General features: G+C 33.2%; 1 protein-coding gene across 1 annotated transcript; it reads left to right on the top strand.

The window, feature by feature from the left end:
- Positions 1-450: 450 nt before the first annotated feature.
- Positions 451-18,146, top strand: LOC133176919 (uncharacterized). The gene is made up of 5 exons (XM_061311978.1): positions 451-1,776; positions 1,868-1,981; positions 2,729-3,292; positions 3,323-3,445; positions 18,012-18,146. The coding sequence occupies exons 1-5, from the start codon at positions 451-453 to the stop codon at positions 18,144-18,146; spliced, it is 2,262 nt and encodes a 753-aa protein (XP_061167962.1).
- The last annotated feature ends 1,721 nt before the right edge of the window (positions 18,147-19,867 follow it).

The following is a 19,867-nucleotide window of genomic DNA, read 5'->3' as shown; positions in this document are numbered from 1 at the left end:
ACCTTTTTTCTTCATGAGATGTAACCGGCCAAGGTAGCCTAGTGGTACCGCGTTCGCTCCATGATCGGGACGGCGGAGTTCGAATCTCCTTCGCCGCAGCGCGTCAAACCTAAGACGTAAACATAGGTAGTGACTTCGCCATGCGCACGGCACTGGAAGTGAAAGTCACGGGTGTTTCGGATGAGACCTAAAAAAACCGAAGTCTCGTGTCACGGTAGGCGTTGGCGCGATAAAAAAAAAACCTCACTGCTCTATGGCCCTGAGTGTCGAATACAGGTCTAAAATCGGGGCCCTTCACCGGTATATGGTGACATCCTTATATGAGTGAGAATATCTCATATGGGACGTAAAACAACACACAATCTTCATAAAATGTTGAATAAACATTTTGCATAATATCTTTTCTTGAATCTTCGTATGCGTGACAAGGATATTTTTTTCTTGCAGGAAATGTCAAAAACAGGCGTTAGTGAAGATACTCAAGTGGTCCAGAAATTGGATGCTATTTCCTTGTTTTGTTCATCGAAGGGCCACGACGTCAGTTTTATTACCAAACCACTTAAGGAAAAATTACCAAATGCCGGGAAAAAAGAGCTGACAATAATAGATAAGATATGGAGTTTTGTGAAGGAAAACCAAGATGGCCCTCCAGGGACCACTAATATGATAATATCTGGGATAAAGATACTTTCATACGTATTCTCTGGCTTTGGATTTGTGTTTCCACCGGCTTCACTTGTTGCTTACGCTTTATCACTTGTTGCTTGCATTCTTAAAATTATCTTTCAAATTATTGATGTAAGATCTACTCTTGCACCAAAAATACTCATGCATGACGAGTTTTCACACGAACTTGGGGGTTTAGCCGAAAGATTGATTAACACAGAATTACTCATCCGCAAATTAGAAGCAATGGCTCATGTTGAAGAGTCTGCCCTGAGTCATATTTTATCTAACATTGACCTACATATCGGAATAGATCAGCTAGGGAATTTGAAAAGCCGCATTGAGTTACATATGCGTGAAGGGCAAGATAATGCCGAAAAAAGTTTACATTATTTGACGTTATATGTAAGAATCGCCACATTACGACAGTCTCTGTTACTGCGAATATCAACTTGTTTAAAGGCAAAAGACTACAGTCCCACTACAACAGATTTGATTAAAGATTCTATTCAAGATGAAAGAAAGAGAGATAAACATTACCTTGGCTTTCTGTCTCTTCCATCATTGAAAGCTGTAAGAATTGCGGCATTGTTTGACCCTAGTGAACACAAAGAACTTGCAGCATACGTGCAAGAGTTGTCTTTACCACTGCAGGATTTGGCGAAAGTTCTTCACGATCGTGTTCTACTCATAAAACCTCACACAAACGATTCAATTGTACTGGGTAGACCTTTTCTCTCTTTCAGTTCAGTCAGAGCAATGAAAAGTACAACAGAAAGTACCAATGTTCGAATTAGATTCAAGTTTTCCGTCATAGAAAACGTTTTCAACGTCTTCCATATTCAATCCCCAGACTTGCATGAGTACATCTACATGAAAATGGACGGGGAATGTAAGTACTGCAAAGAATCGAAGAAACCAGGAGGGGGTGAAGCTGAATGGAAAATTATTCGTGTTCAAGAAAAAGATGGACAACCAGAAGGTTCACCAACATTTGTTCTCAGTACCAGATCATGGCCATGCAGATTTTTATTCATTGAAAAGTCTACACTTCAATGTGCAAAGGGGTTCACAGAGGAAAAGATACCAGACGAGGATATTTTGTTTAAAGTAAGACAAGTTCTTCAAGGATCTTTCTGTTTCATTTTATTAGATTAATAGATTTGATATGAAATTTTCTACAATGTATATTTCTTTTCAGTTTGTGTTTTCAGAAGAATCTACAATTGAAGTTCCTGAACTTCTTTCCTCACTACAAGATGTGGTAGAAAATAATAACGATGAACCAAAGCAGGAGGCATTCCTTGAAAATCAGGTACAGTACAACATTTAAAAAAAAACATTACTATTAGATGTAATATTAAATGTTTGAGATAGCTTCTATTTGCCAAATCTTATGTCTGGCAAAATTGTTCTACGTAGAACATGCTCTTGCGAATAGAATCAAGTAGGAAATAAGAATCCCACATGCAGGTGATGATAATATATAGCTACATAAGTAAGGGAAGGTGACGATAAAAACTGGAGTCATCAGTTTATCATAAAGTTTAATTATAAGTTTGCCATCAATATACTTTTCTAGTAAAACATAAAAATATGCAACATCTGTGTCAGACTCATTAGTGTCTTTTGTTTCAAGTTCAATGGAATATCAATGAAGAAATGAAAATGAATATTGTTAACTGATAAAATGTCGACGATGTATCTAAATGTCGAGTTGCAGGCCACAGCAAGAGACTTTTTCTGTTCACGTTAAGCTTACCTTACTCCGACAAAATATATTTTCAAGATATTCCATTCACGAGGAAAACATCATTAATTAACGTTGAGCAGATTTGATATCGTGTTCTAGATGCTAGATCAATTAAATCAATCCAACTATTTTTTTTTTCTTTTACATGATTTCATAGACAATTCAATCGCCATATAATTGGGTGTTGACTATCATTGTATTTTGCGAATGCTTGTGTATTTGTAAGAGACCAAACGACTGGATTTGAAACGTTGATTTCACTGTCCATTGGAAAACCAAATTATACATTATTCCTGCCTATTTTTGTAGCAAGCCACTAAGTATCGAGGGGACGAAACAACCAGCAAATTTGAGAGTTTTCCTGCACTTGAAAAAATATGCTCCTTTTTTGATGAGAATGGTTTAAGAGCAAAAAGCGATTTAATTCGAATTGAGGAGTATTTTTTGAAGTCAGAAGACGAATTAGTTCATTCTCTTAAAGAAATTGCCAGTAGTGTTGAATCCATGAATGATAAAACTCGCTGTGATATTATGATGTCTGGTGTAGCCAAATTAATTGGTTTCAATCATAGACTATTTACCAAACCTTTTCCTTTTGCGTCAATATGTACACCATTGTTGAGAATATGTGGTTTGATTTTAAGTTCCACATGGCACACTGACGGGATTGACGAATACGTGTGTGATTCAATTAGAAATCATTCAACTCTCAAGACAGCTATTTCTAAAGATATCCGATCCATGGAACGCTTTGCAGTCTTTCTTCGAGGAATTGAAAATGCAGAAAACATATCAGAAAGAAACATAAGGCAACTTATAACAGAGGGAAAGTTTTGTGAAGAAATTGCAAGTCTTGCAGAAACAAGAGGAAAAGTAGAATACCTGACGACAAAGAATGCAAAGGTATCAGAAACTGTCGATCTTATGATAACTTTCATGAGAATGGCCATCCTTCAGCTCGTAGTTCTATGGCAGATGTATGCCTTAGCCAAATTTCCTGGACACAGTGACAAAGAGGCAGAAACCGTACGCAGTATAATAATGCTGCAGAACAGAAATGATCAAAAATTGATTGAAACGTTCTATGGAAAGTATGCGTCCTCCATGAGCCCCGATGATCTTTCCTTGTTCAAAGATTACTCTAGATGTCTAGGGTATGATCTAGATAAACATAATTCATACAATGAAAATAAAATTCATACAATGGAAGTTAAAAAAGTATCATGGAAGCAAAGATTCAAAAGGTTGCATATGGTGATCATACCCCTCCTTGAAACAATTTGCAAAGATCATTTGCTGACAATTCGAAAGAAGAAATAGACAAGAAACATCTCATATTTAACGTTTATCTTTAATAGAAGATCTATTTAAAAATGAAAACTAAATTGTTCAATGGCAGTGTCGTTTAAGGATGTACATAGATATATTTGTTCTAGTAGAAATGACTCCCTTTTACAGTTCTCTCTTGATGCAGGTCTTCATAATGCACATGACATCGGAAGCCTAATAATATCCCGCACCGACATCATTCTCAAAACTTGCAGACAATTAATTGATATTTGGAATGAAGCAAAAACACTTACAAACGGTATAAGATTAAGAACACTTCAAGATGTTTTCAGCCTTTTTCCAAAGCGAAGCACAAGCAAAGTTTATAATGTGAAACCTATAATTATTATAAAGCAAACATTAAATCTGTGTCGTCATTATTTTTTTTTTAGTGGCACACATACTTTTTTTTAAAATTTCAAACGCAAGGAATGTGATGTACTGTTCACGAAATATTTGAAACTCTTCGAAAAAATATCAAGAATGATGTACACATTACTCTCCTTAGAAGATATCGAAAACTCAGTTCGAGAGCTAAATCAACGCTAAGTGAAATTATGCAAATGAGGTAAAATGAAATGAAAAAAAAAACAAGCTAATGTAGAGCGCAAACGCTTAATGAACAGAAAGTAAACAGTAAGTAAGTACGAAATAAAGGAACATTTACAGTCAATGACACAATCTGAAATTTATTAAACTATTTTTAACGATATATTAGACCAAGATAAGTAATTGACAACATCACTTGCGTGTGTTTTCCCACTGTTAATTTATAATCAATTTTGATACCTATTCACTAACATTTCCTTGCTTTTTAACATTTTTCCTAAAGTAATATGAGGAGTTCCCTATTCTGAAAATGAACAAGATAAGCTGAATATGTCCAACTTCACAGAATACACCTTTTTCAAAGTCCAAAACATATTTCTTCAGTGTTAGAGTATCCAAAATACCTAACAGCAATGCAAGCGGAATACTTACATCAAATTCGATTAATTATGAATGAAATTTTCATAAAGGCGTGAGCTCGGAGCAAACAAAGAGCAAATTCAACAATATCGATAGGAAATCCCTGAGAAAGCGAAGGTTTTGCGAACGTAGAACGTAGAATGAGTGCCACCAGGGACGGAAGGACATTCCATTGTTTACACATTTATCTATTAGTTGTCACTGTTGTATTTTTAAGTCCACAAAATAATAGACACATAGTGTATTGTAAACATCTTTAATATGTCGTTCTTTATATTTCAAGAATGTTGACTTTCGAATATATTACGGTGGTTTTAATTTCACGCTCACTGAATTTCTCGTAATTCAGTATTTTAATTTAAAGAAAAATCTTTTTTTAAAAAAGGAAAGTTATGGTAAATTAATTATATCGGTAAATTATTTATAACAGCTTATACAACTAACTTTTAGCATCCGTTGTTGTTTACCTCGCGGCTCCCAATGATTTTCAATGATTTACTATTTTACTATAATTATGGAATATGATAAGAAAGTTCTAAAGTGTATTGTACGTATTTGATAAATGAATCCAACATGAACAGGACAACAATATTTACGATGGCTTAATGTTCGCGGAAAATTCTTTGATCGCGAATATAGTGAAAATAAAACCACAGCAATGTATTTCACTTTAATTTACAGTATTCGTTTAGATAGTGTTACCTGTACTTTGATCATACAGATGACTTATGAGTGATTATTAAAATAAATTCGCAATAAATGCAAATTTAAATGAATTTGGCTAGGACATCCTACCATGGAATTCTATAACATATTAATAAGGATGGCAATTGCTTCGCGGGTATGTTAAGGCTACACCCAGAGATATCCTACTTGCCTTTACAATATGACGTCATAGTAAGCTATATGACGTGAACTTGAGAAATAATGATTTCTTAATATCTATATTTAAAGTTAAATTTCAGGTCCAAGAAATGAATGGAATCATTCAAAACATAATATAAACTAAATCTTGTCGTTTTTGGGTGGTATAAATAGCTTATTATTTAGCATGGGGGTTAAATACCAAACCCATGACGTCATAACTATTGATCAAATAATTGCCGAGTGAAAAGTAAACGTGGCGAGAATTCATGTAAACAAATATATAAAATGGGAGTTTTAAGGCATATACCGTGAATGTTATGTGTGATTCATGAGGAATTAAAGATTAAGAATCAGGTATGCTAATATATTCTTATCATGTTTTCTTATAATGAACACAGGCAGTGCTTTGAAATCCCGATCAGCCTTTCCTCTGTCGTTCTATAACAACAAAGATGCAAAAGTTCAACACTACGTCGCATACTTTGAAACATAATTTTTGTTTGTATCGAAAGCTTGTATTCTATAGTACTTGGGAAGTGCTGCTAGAACCATGTGGTTAACATGAATTGATAACAATTCCTTGATCGTATGTATAAAATGTAAAAATTTTGGTAAGGTTTCATGCAAAACTTTGGAATATTTTTTTTCTGTGTCGGGAGAGTAGGATTCTAGCAGCACCTTTCATGACCCAGTGATGTTTTTACATAATTATTTTCACTCAAAGAAATTAATTATCTCCGGGATAGTGTTGAACTTTTCACTTTTTCATTAAGGCAATTTTTCTATTTATAGACGTCACGTGATGACGTCGTAGTGGAGTGCTTCTTTTAGTTTAAGACTCAATGACGTCTATGCAATGGATAATAATAGTAAATGTTTTATCTATGGCTTTTCCGATTTTTCAATGTTACATTTTACGAAAAAAGTCTAAATTCGCCGAAATATGATCTGGGCACCGCCTTAACATACCTGCGTTTATCAATGATTTGTATTACCAGCTATGGATGTATCTTACTTTCATACATTATTTTCTGCGCATGTATTGATTATACATTGAAATATTTGAATTACAATTCTTATATATAATGTATGAATCTATCTATTCTATTGCATCTGAAGTTAAAAATATTTAAAAATATATACATGTATAAAAATGTTGTTTTCATTATGCTTTCTAAATTAAAACAGTTAAAAGGCCGTCGACAGGTATAAGGTTATAGTATTGGACCTAAGTATTACTCCCACTTTTCAATCTCATTCCATGTTTTTTTAGATGTCCGTGTTTTTTGTCCTGTTCACACTTTTTTCTTAATGCTCACTTCAAGTCTAATTCCCCGACTATTTTATATGGATCCGCAATCTAGGATTTAAATTTAATCATGAAAATAACTGTTATGTATCTCATTTAGTGAATTTATCACACTTTCTGCATGAAACAGTTCAAAGTTTCAGTCGTTTGATGGACCTTTGAACAGTTCAGACAAAGAAAATGAAACACTGAGTTCAATGGAAAGAATATAGCATACATCTTCTATCAAACTCTCTCAAGTTTTATTTTAGGATTTACATGTATCGTTCTTGACTGAGAATAAATATAATAGAGGTAGTCACACTGTCTGCTGTTGGGTTCCATATAATCGGCGGGAACAGACTTATCTAAGAAAGCATGGAAAAGCGCGAAACGTCCAGTATTTTTTTTTTAATTAAAGTAGATAAGAGACGAGCGCTGAATTTGAAAGTTTATTTTTACTTTTAAAATAATTAATCGACTTGATTCTGTATATTAAGATCAATAACCAATATAATTCATAATATTTGATAATGTGATATTTTTTTTGGCTAAATAAAAATGCATATACATGTATCCCTGACCATCATGCAGAACGATCTTGCAATAACGTATATTGGATAACTTTGACCAATGAAGAGTTCACTCAATCATTACAAACAGTATTTTTTTATCAGTCGTTTAGAGAAAAAATATTTTGATATTTTATATAGGCCGCCTTATATTAAACGCAATTGTTACCAAGTTGTCTCACAAATTCATGAATAGCATCTTTTATAATTCCCTATATTTAAAGTGGCAGTACGGCGCATCTCATCAAAAAACTGACTTGATAAAATTTTCCGACAAGATTTGGTATTTTTTACTGCTCATAAATGTATAAACTTTCAGAAAATTACAACTGTCACAATTAAATAATTTAGATTATTTCGTTAAAATTAATAGTTATTTATGGGACGTAAATATATACATCGCAACGTGTTCGGGGTTCCACATTCCATGCTATGCACGCATGCCTAGTTTTCATAAACAAAACAGCATGGTTAGAGAGGGAAGCCCGGAAGGCTTGTTAAATTGACAAAGTCGACCAAAAAGAAAAAGAAACTGAAAATAGAACTTGGAAAAAGCAACTTTCCTGACTAAAATTTAGTTTGGGGATTAATATAATCGCTGGATAAGGAAGAAATGGGAACTCGGCGACACTCGTGCAGGGCTCTCGAAGGTTCTATTCGACAGGTTTGTTGATACGTGTTATCATTTCTCATTTTTCCAACGCTTTCAAAGAAAAAAAAAAGTGTAAACTCAACATAAAAATACACCTTTGACTTATAAACATTGTTGCCATTTGAAGTGCTAATTTTTTTTAACTGTGCAGAAAAATATTTTGTTTGACATTTGCCGCGATAACGCATGATTAGTTGGTTTTTCCTTCCTCGGACCCCAATACACAAAACGTCAACATTTGTACTTTTAATTCTGTTAAATTCGCCTGAAAGCAGACTAAAATCTTTACAATTATTATTTTAGATTATTTTATCAGAAAGTTATGATAATTTGCTTTTGAAAATTGCTTTTACCTAATATTCATTATAATTGTAAACTATACAGTGTACATGTAGGCACGTGTCATTTTAGAATTCACGTGGTACTAATAAACAGATCTAAGATTGCTCCAGTTCGTACGACCCTTGATTTTCCGGCAGATTCTAATTACGTTAATTTTGTTTGAGTAGAGAATATTTCTGTTTCTCAAACTGCTTACAACAACTTTATACCTTATTTCTTAGTGACATATTGGGTAAATTTGAATGAAAAGCACACATTTTGCAGCCGTACTGTCGCTTTAACTTATTTAAAGATCATATCTTCGTTAATATATTTCTAATACATTTGATGCATTCTGACAAAGTGTTTGGATCTTTCTTTTCATATTAAGCCGACTTGCATAATCTTTCACAGAATGCATAATAGAAATGATGTTCTTTCGCCAATTGAAAGATCGGGGCTTCCTGTATTTAGGACCTTTTAAGAAGATCTCTTTAAGGTCTTCATTTTCAACTATATTGACAATAGTAATGATGTATCCAGCAGGACTCTAGCTGAAAGAAAAAGAAGAAGAGCAAAAGCACTTGAGAGGATTTTGCTTTAGACGTTCAATATCTAGGCTCTCTAGGGTTTGTTTATAATTTAAAAGTTTAGATGCAATAGTTTGGGGATATCTGTAGAAAATGCAGGGAGTAGATTTCAAATTGAAATATGGTGGAATACAAGACTGAACCTTTTTATGATTAAGAATGTTACTGATGTTCACAGCATCTATTCCTTTGTTTAAGGAACCGACGTGTTCAGTCAAAATTATCTTCCACACACGTGGTGACTTACAAAGCCTGTGCTGGGGAATATCTACCTTTCTGCAATCACCCCTATAAATCTATACATTTTTTATTACTTTATAGTATATTATCATGAAACTATAAATGAAAACTTAAAATCTATGCGGTTGAACAAATTCATTTTACTTACACAAACATGACTTTTATTTTCATCTTCATGATTTTCGGAAAAAAGTTCTTATTATCTGTCCTCGAGAAAGTTAACATATCCGTCGTAAGTGACATATACCAAGGTACTTGTTTTTTTTTTTTTTTTTTTTTTTTTTTTTTTTTTTTTTTTTTTTTTTTTTTCAGGAAATGTTTCAAGGTAGCCTTTATCAGAATTTTGTAAATCATAGAATTGAATTAGCATATCTTCCAATTGTTTAAGCTGTCATGGAATAAAACGTGCTAAAGAACATCCATGGATTCCACAAATTTTCTTTTCCTTATTTTTTTAGTAAATAAGAGGACTTATTTTGAAACTTATCTACAATAATTTGTATGGACATATTTAAGAAATCTCTGTTTCTATAGCGATAAAATAGGTAGAGGATATTCAACGTTTTCAAGTTGGAAATAGAACTTATTTCGACAGTGAAAAAGGCTTTTATTTTCTGTGTTCACTAGTGCGAAGCGCAAGTGAAAATACAAACAAAATCTTGTCTTATGATTAAAATAAATTCCATTTTTCAACTAAAAAATATTGATTTTCTGTTTATTTTATGTTTGATTTTCCCTTTGCTTCCGTAATTTCGTAACACAGTTTCTTAGGCTGAGATGTCATATTTGAGCAGTTGTGCTGTCTACCTTAGCGATTGTGAGATAGAACCTTCTAAAACATGGAGTTCAACCAAATATCTAGAGAGACTTTGGCAGCTTAAGTCTCGGTCAAGATGATGGTTTACTCTCTCTTTCTTATAACAGAACATTTTTCCAACACTGTGAAGGTAAGGAAAATCAAGAGTTTTTCCGTCTCATTTCTGATATTCTTACACACTGTGACACAATATCAACATGATTTTCTTTCGCAGTGTGACAAAATAGCCAACGTCGCGGGTTCGAATCTCATTGCGGGAGGTTGAGACTGGTCCTTTGGATCACAACATATAAAGCGAGGTCCCCTGTCACATGAGATGCTGGCACGAAAATCTCTCACTGCTCAAAGGCCATAAGTGCCAAGTACAGATCTATATTTGCAACACATCAACGGCAAGTGGTGGCATCTAAATATGATAAAAAAAATTCACGACGAGGTCTAGTTCGAAATATCTGAGGTTTTCAAAGCGTTTTTCACGATTTTGATATTTTACTGCCAGAAAATTTTCAGAACCGGCGCCATTATGAAAGGTGGAAATTCACTGCCTCCAACCGGAGGACACATTCTCGGGTCGATTTTCGATACATGCGAACCAAATTTTATGTTTCATTCACATCTTATCAACAGTACAATGCTTCTACTACCTATCAATATCGCTTTCTATTGCTCTTTTTTAATATACGATGGCTTGTGAGAACATTTTGTCAACTTGTCAAGGTTTGTTTCGTTTCGTGCATTTTAAAATCTCATGAGACCTGTATCAAAATGTAGAGTGATACAAATGTATTTTCTTTTAAGCGATATTGGTTTAAAAGAAAAAGCATTTTGTTATTAAGAGCCAGTCCGCGAGAAAACCATGCAAAACTGTCCAAATCGAAGTTTGTCATATCTTAATGAAATTTGGTGGGTGGTTAGACTTAATAACATGTAATTCAAAAAAGCCAAAAATTTTCCCCATCATCCAACATGGCAGCCGAAGGAAGCGACACCTTGTTTTGCACATTTAAGTGCAAATGCACTTAAATAATTCAAGCAAAATGGTAAAAATTGCATTTGATTTATTTTACTCAAAATTAAATTTGTATTTCCTTTCAGGTATTTTTAAGTAACATATGACTATGTTCTTCTAAAACTGACATTTATCATCATCAAATACGCAACATATCAAAGGGTAGACAACTCTTAAAATTTGGCACAATGCCAAGTTTGAAGAATGGACAAAATTATTACATAGTGAATGGCTAAAATCTTCCAAGACCAAGCTTCAAAATTAAAATTTTTGATCTTATTGTCAACATACAACTCTAAACATTACCTTTGCAAAATGTTAAGCTTGGGATTTCATAATTTAATGAGATATAGAGATTTTACAAATTGCCAATTTTCTAAAAAATTCTTCAAATTCCAATGGGTTATAAAGTCTGATATAGAACTTTAAATTATGAATACTTGTTGGTAGATAAGAAAAAATGTTACCGTTTTCTTTATAACCATAATTAAAATTGAAAAAAGTAATAATATTGAAAATTAAATAAAAATTTCAAAAATTACTCCAATATGAGGATTGGCATTTTGCCAATTGTTTAGACTGAAATGGATTGAATTCATGATAAAATGTTCTGGCTTGTAAATTTTCAACGATCATATTGAATATTCATGTTTCTTTCATTTTTGTAAGATAGTTTCTCTATATTAAAAAAAAAATGGGATTTACATGTATTTAAATTTAGGAGGACTCTATTACATCACGGTTCACCATACATATAAATTATGAGACTTGAACACATTTGAGCCTCCGATCTGTCAGTTTTAAAATTGGCGCACTCTTGCCAAAATAACATTTCTGAATTATCATAATACTGACATGAAAATGATGAAATGCTTTACAAAATACTCTATAAGGGAGTTAAGCAATTTTTTTTTCAAATCATAGAACTTAATTTTCATACATCCGTGTAGATTCATTATGGTAAGAAATAGAATCAGACAGACAGGCAGAATTGTTTTTGTTAAAATCTGGGTTTTTAAAAATTACTATTGCACATTTTCTTCTTATAATCTTACTAAAATGGATTTTGTAAAATGATATACTATTAAATCATTTGTATTTTGTAGTTTGAGGAAAAAAAATTGGATCGTGGGGACTCAATTTTATGGCTCTGAGGTGTTTAGTTGTTGCATATTCCAAAATTTACATTTTAAGAAACTCTTCATACCACGACAACAATGCCCCCCCCCCCTTTCCAGTTTTAGACTCCAAATCTTTAACTATGTTATTAATTGTGTTAGTCAATAATTTCAATATACCAATATTTTCAACATTCACTTTAAAACTGTACTTGTATAAATAATTTTTCAAACACATTTCTGCATAATATATAGTCCAATTACACAAAGGTTTTCGTTTCAATCATAGTGCAAGTACTAGGAATAATATTTCACTAAGTTTGCTCTTTGAACACCATAATATGGTACTTTCTTAATCATCTAAAATAAGAAATACATGTCAGTGCATGCAGTTTTACATAATACGTGCATGTATATATTGATATGCTATTGTTTTCAACTGATACATAAAAAGAGAGCGAAACGATATATTTAAAAACAGCTTATAGAGACAAAAGGGTTACATTATCAATAACATATCGATAACATAAAGTGCATATTAGAATACAAAAATAGGAAAAAGGTGACTTGATCCCAGATTTAAAAAGAACAAAGTAATTGGAAGGGGGCATACCCCGAGTGCCTGTGCCATTTTTTAGCATAAATATGCTTAAAATAAACATGTCCAATAAATATTATCATTGTTTATTTACTCTATGAAATATGGGCAAATACTTCGTTCAAGTGCATATGCTTGATCCACATTCAACAGCTTACGTTGAAAAAAAAAATCAGACACCAGTGTAAATATGTTGTCACAATATTTACATGTAAGCATGTATACAGAACCTGAACTTGAAAATGAATAATCTTTCCTCCACTGGGAAGAAGTTAATCTGACCTTGAATGCCCCCCCCCCCCCCCGCCAACTGTTTTCAGTGAATATATATATATATATATATATATATATATATATATATATATATATATATATATATATATATATATATATATATATATATATATATATATATATATATATATATATATATATATATTACCACTTATACGAGCCTGGTCTCGGATAAGTGAGTTTATTTCAGTAACCCTAGTAATATTTATCTATTCCGGAAAAGTTACGTGCATTCGGATAAATATAAATTTTCACCCTTAGTCACAAGCTACCATTCCGGATAATTTAGGTCCATTTGTATATAGTCTAATAATAAGTTCTTTTCTACCTCCTTTCTAGAAGAATCGATTAAACGGTAAGGTCATGGAAAATTTTTGGGAGTTAAATTGTGGCAATGTTTTAAATTTTTTAAATCAAATAAGTTTGATTTTTAGTATAACTATTGAGGTTTGTAGTTGCAAAGCAAATTAGACGTATCGATGGCGAAGTTTGACTTTGGATTTGGCCTGATTGGACTTTTTTCGTAAATTGAATGATTTTACGCGATATTGTAATTTGTGAGACTTTACAGGTAACAGGAATATATTAAGATCAGTTTGGGGGTCAAATGATTGTTTAACTTGAGTTAATTTTTTTTAGGAGCGAAATGTTAAACTTCGAGTCCATCATAGCTATAACGGGGGGGGGGGGGGGGGATAATTTCATAAAACACGGAATATTCTCAGAAGCCGGGCTTACTAGAAGGATTTTAGTTTGTTTTCTACATAGATTTATCGTGCTCGAAGGAGGTATATTGATTCGCATTTTACAAACTGTAATCGTCGTTAAATCGGAGAAAGCATTCACGAGAATTTGTGCACTTTCACTTTTTGAAGTAATCAAAGTACTGTGTGTACTGAGAGGAGGTTTATTAAATGGTGTAAGTGTTATGCTCTATTTGCAGACTTGTATCATTTCATTTGTTTGTTTGTTTACATAGAGCATGTTAACAAGAAAACAAAAAGGTGTAAGGTTTTATGGATGATATTGTATGAACTGATTTTCCTATTACATAATGGGATGGGAGTTAACTTGTATATTATGTTACACAACATATGGGAGCTCATTTGGTCCACATGGTCAATTTCTGCATAAAAATCCAACTAATGAAAGCAAAATCACAGTTTATTGAAATAGGATGAAAACATTTCTCATTAATTTTGCAAGCATTTGTCTCACAATGAGCAGTCAAACCGCAGCAAAGCTGTGGAAAAGTATTCTTCATATGCATTAGGATAGGTAGGCAAATTTGCAGGGTTCAGGCACAAGCAAGGAGCAAATTATATTGGTACAAAAGGCAGTAAGTACATAAAAAACCTTAAGTAATTGATAGTGATTACAGATGTATGTTACCATGATCATTTATTTTCAGGTACATTACCAAAAACAGGTCAACATTTTTAATTTTATTTTTTTAAGACAGCTTTATCAATGAGTCAACAGCTGCAATGGGCACAACATACCTTTCCATCAAAGCATGACCTTATCACTTACCCAGTAATTCATTAGAACAGTAATTAAAGATTTGCAAAAAAGAAACAAGTAGGAAATGTTGCAGTTGTGCTAATACTAGATATAAAAGTGGAATTGGCAAATGATATAGATCCTAATCCAGCTTCAATTAATCGCAGCTATTAGATTACATTCTAGGGAAAAGTATAATTTGGTTAAGCGAGTCTTTGTGTGAAAGGGGGGGGGCATATTTCAAATAAACTGGTAATTTTAAAAAGATGGTCAAAATCAAATTGGTTCCTCGTCTCCTTCGGATGGACTTTTCTGATATTTAGTTAAGCTATTAGAGCACTGTCATAGGCAGATTAATAAAAGTGATTGGTCAGGAGTCTCACTAGGATAAGCAGCACCCAGTACTTGCTCCGTATGTTGCTTATCAGGCTATCTTTGAATGGATAGTCTGCTAATGTGTTCGACGAGACGGGGAAACAAAGCTTGTCAAATAATCAGTTAAATTATATATGAATCAATTATTATTATTATTTAAAGATTTAATAGGTTGATATGAAATTGCAATATTGAATTTACTAGTATATAAGAAAAGTCAAAACCAAGGAGTTAATAATGTGTTGTCAAAACAATATTGATCCATTTATTTAAGGTACACTGACATTCAATTTTAAGCTAATCTGGTAAGGGATATCCAAGATATGTCCAGAAGTATGCTTTATCAAGTATACCAGTTATTTCCACCGCACATTTCCATGGACAAAGAGTTGCAACGTACTCAAGAATTTGTTTTCTCGGATATTTTATTGTGTTTATCTGTTTTATTGCGCACCTATGTCAGTGTCTAATGGGGATTTAAGCCTTGAGACTAATTTTATCATTCTGTTTAATTATTACCAAATACATGTATAATTGTGTGTAATACACAATGGTCCACGATTATACCTAAATTTCCCAGAGATAAAACTACTCCCTTACAGATATTTTTTTGAATACTCAGAACACTTAGTATCGCAATTACCTCGAATTGTATAACTTACTGCGGCTGTTTTGCAATAAAGTCAAGAAACTTATAACTCTCATAAGTCTCCATTCATTTTCGGGGGATAACATGTTGTTTACATATATTGTTTACGCTAGTGACAATTGAATGATACGAACAATAAGTATGCCGAAGGTACAAAGTAATGCCGATGGTTGCAATTCAGAAAGCAAGTCAAAGTATTCGGAATATTTAGACTTCCAAAATAACGTTTATCAGAGAGAAAATGATTAAACTTATTATTAGAATAGTCTACTTAGCGGGAAATATCCACAAAAAATTAACACAAGAGAGTTAGCATTTTAATTTCATAGCGTGGTGCAACGAACATTTAGCTAGGTATTTCACCAGGGCTTCTTTCTTATAAATGTCCCTTAAAAATCTGCAGTGATCGATCTCATAGTGTAGTCAATAGCTATAGCACATTGTCCTCAGCTATTAATCAACGTTTCCTACCTTCAACGCAAAAGAGTTTCATTACGTTTTAAGTAATAGCGATGTAAAGTATTCTTCCTTTTGTTTGCAATAGGTTAATCTACCCTTATGGCACAAGGTTATATAAAACTTAAATTAGTCGTACGTTAAAACATTTAATAGGTGATGATTAAATTAATAAGTCTTGGCAGTTATTTTTAATTAAAACAGTTTAACGATTCGAATGTAGTTGCAAGTACTTCCATGACCAGTCATAAAAGGTGACCGTGTTTATCCTTTTTTCAGGGAAACTTTGAGCAGGTTTAGTCAGTATTGGATACGGCATATCATGCCCATACGTTTATTATTTGTAGAATACAAAATTTAAATCTCATTCACTACAATTAGGGAGCAACCGCTAAAGCACATTTGCCACCAACTTGCAGGGGGGTTATTTTAGCTTTGAAACGCTGGCTATAAAATGTACATGTTTAGGCATCCATTAAGTAGTTGTTACAAGGCTCACATATTTTTACTTCATTCATTTCAATGATTTATTTTTTTTTTTAATTTTACTATGGAGTATAGTTGTTTGATAAATTGTGAAGAGGGAATATGATTTATGCAGCTGGGGAAATGAGAGGGGGGGGGGGGTTAAGGACACAAATATTGTTTTAAAAGTATTCTAAGTTGAGAGGTGACGTAAATATCTCGTTTTTGTTCTATTTGGGTCTGATACACTCCACACTTTTTAGTACAACTATAACCAATACTTGCAAAGATAGTTTAAATTTTTATAAAAGCCATAAAAATGCGTAACAGGAGTAACAGCCTAGTAGGTAAGTAATACGATAAAATAAACCAACGGGACAGGGAATAGAGTGCAGGTAGGATCCACAATTTTAGATTAAACGGGGAGTTGTTTTATTCTCACAAGTCCATAATTGCATTTCAACACATTTCATAAAACAATTATAACGGAATAGGTGAATGACCGTTGACGATTTAAATTCATATTTTGTTTTAATGCATTGAATAGTAATTGACTAATAAGTCACTTGTTTTATAAGTTGTATTGGTGAATGGGCAGGCCCTGGTCGACGGTGACCATTTGCGTTGAGGTACTGCCGCCGTCACCATGGTTCTTGGCACCCCCATTGGTGGCGGTTGCAGTTCCATGCTTACTCGTGGTAGACACGAGTATTCATGGCCCTTGCAAGTGGCGTATTCCGTCGCACCTCAACGCAACTGGAGGAGTGCAACACATATTCTTACGCTCATTCCATTGTTTATCCTATTGCACATGTGAATTGAAATTCAGGATTTGAATTTGTGCATTGGCTTGTAATTGACAAGCAGTTGATTGATATTGAATTGATTGATTGAATGATGATTGATTGATTGAACTTGATTGATTATTGATTTATTGATTGAACTTGATTTATAATTGAATTGGTGACGTTCATGCACTTGTGACCTACCCAGTGCATGATCCGCCCGATTTGGGTCGTCACATTTGTATTGATTGTTGATTGTGGGGCAGCCCTGTGGTAGCCCCAGCAAATTGACCACCGCGGCCAGAAGCGCCAAATTAAACAAGCAAAATAATATCTGTTGTTTGTTTGATTAATAGGGAATCTGCAATAATACCACTTATACGAGCCTGGTCTCGGATAAGTGAGTTTATTTCAGTAACCCTAGTAATATTTATCTATTCCGGAAAAGTTACGTGCATTCGGATAAATATAAATTTTCACCCTTAGTCACAAGCTACCATTCCGGATAATTTAGGTCCATTTGTATATAGTCTAATAATTAGTTCTTTTCTACCTCCTTTCTAGAAGAATCGATTAAACGGTAAGGTCATGGAAAATTTTTGGGAGTTAAATTGTGGCAATGTTTTAAATTTTACCCACCCACCCTCCTCTTGTTTTTAGAACAAATACTGCTGCTTTTTGTTATGTCATTGTAGCTGAAGACTGCCTGCTTCGCCCAGCTTCCACAACAGCCTATGTCGCGGTGGTGGATTATGTGTGTTCGGTATTTCCTGTACGTAGGGACGGCTTGCTTGGTCCAGCACCTACATCAGCCTATGTGCCGATGGTGAATTTTGTGTGTTTGCTCATTGCGTAAATACAGCCTGAGTGGTCCAGCGTCCACATCAGCCTATGTCAAGGTGGTGAATTCTGTGTGTTTACGTATACCGTGATGACTGCCTGCTGGATACAGCGTCCAATTCAACCGATGTCGCGGTGGTAATTCTGTGTGTTTGCGTATTCCGTCGCACCTCAACGCAACTGGAGGAGTGCAACACATATTCTTACGCTCATTCCATTGTTTATCCTATTGCACATGTGAATTGAAATTCAGGATTTGAATTTGTGCATTGGCTTGTAATTGACAAGCAGTTGACTTGATTGATATTGAATTGATTGATTGAATGATGATTGATTGATTGAACTTGATTGATTATTGATTTATTGATTGAACTTGATTTATAATTGAATTGGTGACGTTCATGCACTTGTGACCTACCCAGTGCATGATCCGCCTGATTTGGGTCGTCACATTTGTATTGATTGTTGATTGTGGGGCAGCCCTGTGGTAGCCCCAGCAAATTGACCACCGCGGCCAGAAGCGCCAAATTAAACAAGCAAAATAATATCTGTTGTTTGTTTGATTAATAAGGAATCTGCAATAAATATATATATATATATATATATATATATATATATATATATATATATATATATATATATATATATATATATATATATATATATATACAAAAAAAAATCTGCGATCATCTCCAAAATTAAACTCTGTCTGCAAGGGTATAATTATTACAATTATGGTTATTCAGACCAAATTTCAAATAAATTATAAAGCATAATACAATTTTATTAATTCAATAATATTATAAAAAATGACATGACAAAATTCAACAGCACCCCACCCCCTCCAATTTGAATGAAATCATCACTTCTTTATCATGTCTATAGATCTTTCATTCATGCCCGTTTTTAATTCTTACCAGTTTGTACTACAAAATGGCATATGTTTTGGCTGCAGTCATGTCCTTGCTTGTTTTAGGATGATTATATGCACAATGCATGTTTGCTTGTCTCTCCAGTAAATAAAACGTCATCACGATGTTTTAAAGCATATAATAAAGGTTTTAATAAGAAGAGTTTATCACAATTTCAGTTCTACACACCGATACAACATAGAAGGCCTTAGCTCAGGGGCTATTTGCTTGTTCAAGCTGGATTGTTGTTTTTTCTTACATTCAAAGATCTTAAAAATGAGTTTTTTTCACTTTCAGAGTGCAAGGATGCTCTCCTTAGGTTCATATAAAATGATCATAAATGACCTTCTTTATATTCCATGTTGATATATCAGATCTGTCAATTTTACCCAATAATACTAAAGAGTTCTAACAAGGGGAGATAACAATTTAACTCCAGGAAATTGGTTGCAGGGGGCTAAAATAAGCAATAGAATTTTATATGAAGTATCTAAATCAGATATTCCCATTTTTTTTTAAAAAAAAAATAGATTTAGAATCTTTTTTTTCTTATTTAGATATTTAAGAAATAGTCTATAAATATGATAATGGACTGTTATTTAAAATATGTGAAATTGTAGCGAAGTATGGTATTTCAAAGTTAATTTTCAACATGTAGTTATTATTTCCCACGCTCAATATTTTAATACGTAGTATACCTAAGGCCATTCTTAAGATAACACTTATTTCAATTTAATTTTTTACTTGGTCTTGAGAGAAAATAGCATCTAAAAATGGCTAAAATATCATACTCATTGATT

Source organism: Saccostrea echinata, unplaced genomic scaffold (assembly GCF_033153115.1).
Source record: "Saccostrea echinata isolate AGI-Se365-2 ecotype Australia unplaced genomic scaffold, CSIRO_AGI_Sech_v1 ptg000084l, whole genome shotgun sequence".
NCBI classification, from domain to species: domain Eukaryota; kingdom Metazoa; phylum Mollusca; class Bivalvia; order Ostreida; family Ostreidae; genus Saccostrea; species Saccostrea echinata.
Note: the sequence above shows the minus strand (reverse complement) of the source record. Positions and strands in the feature narration are given on the sequence as shown.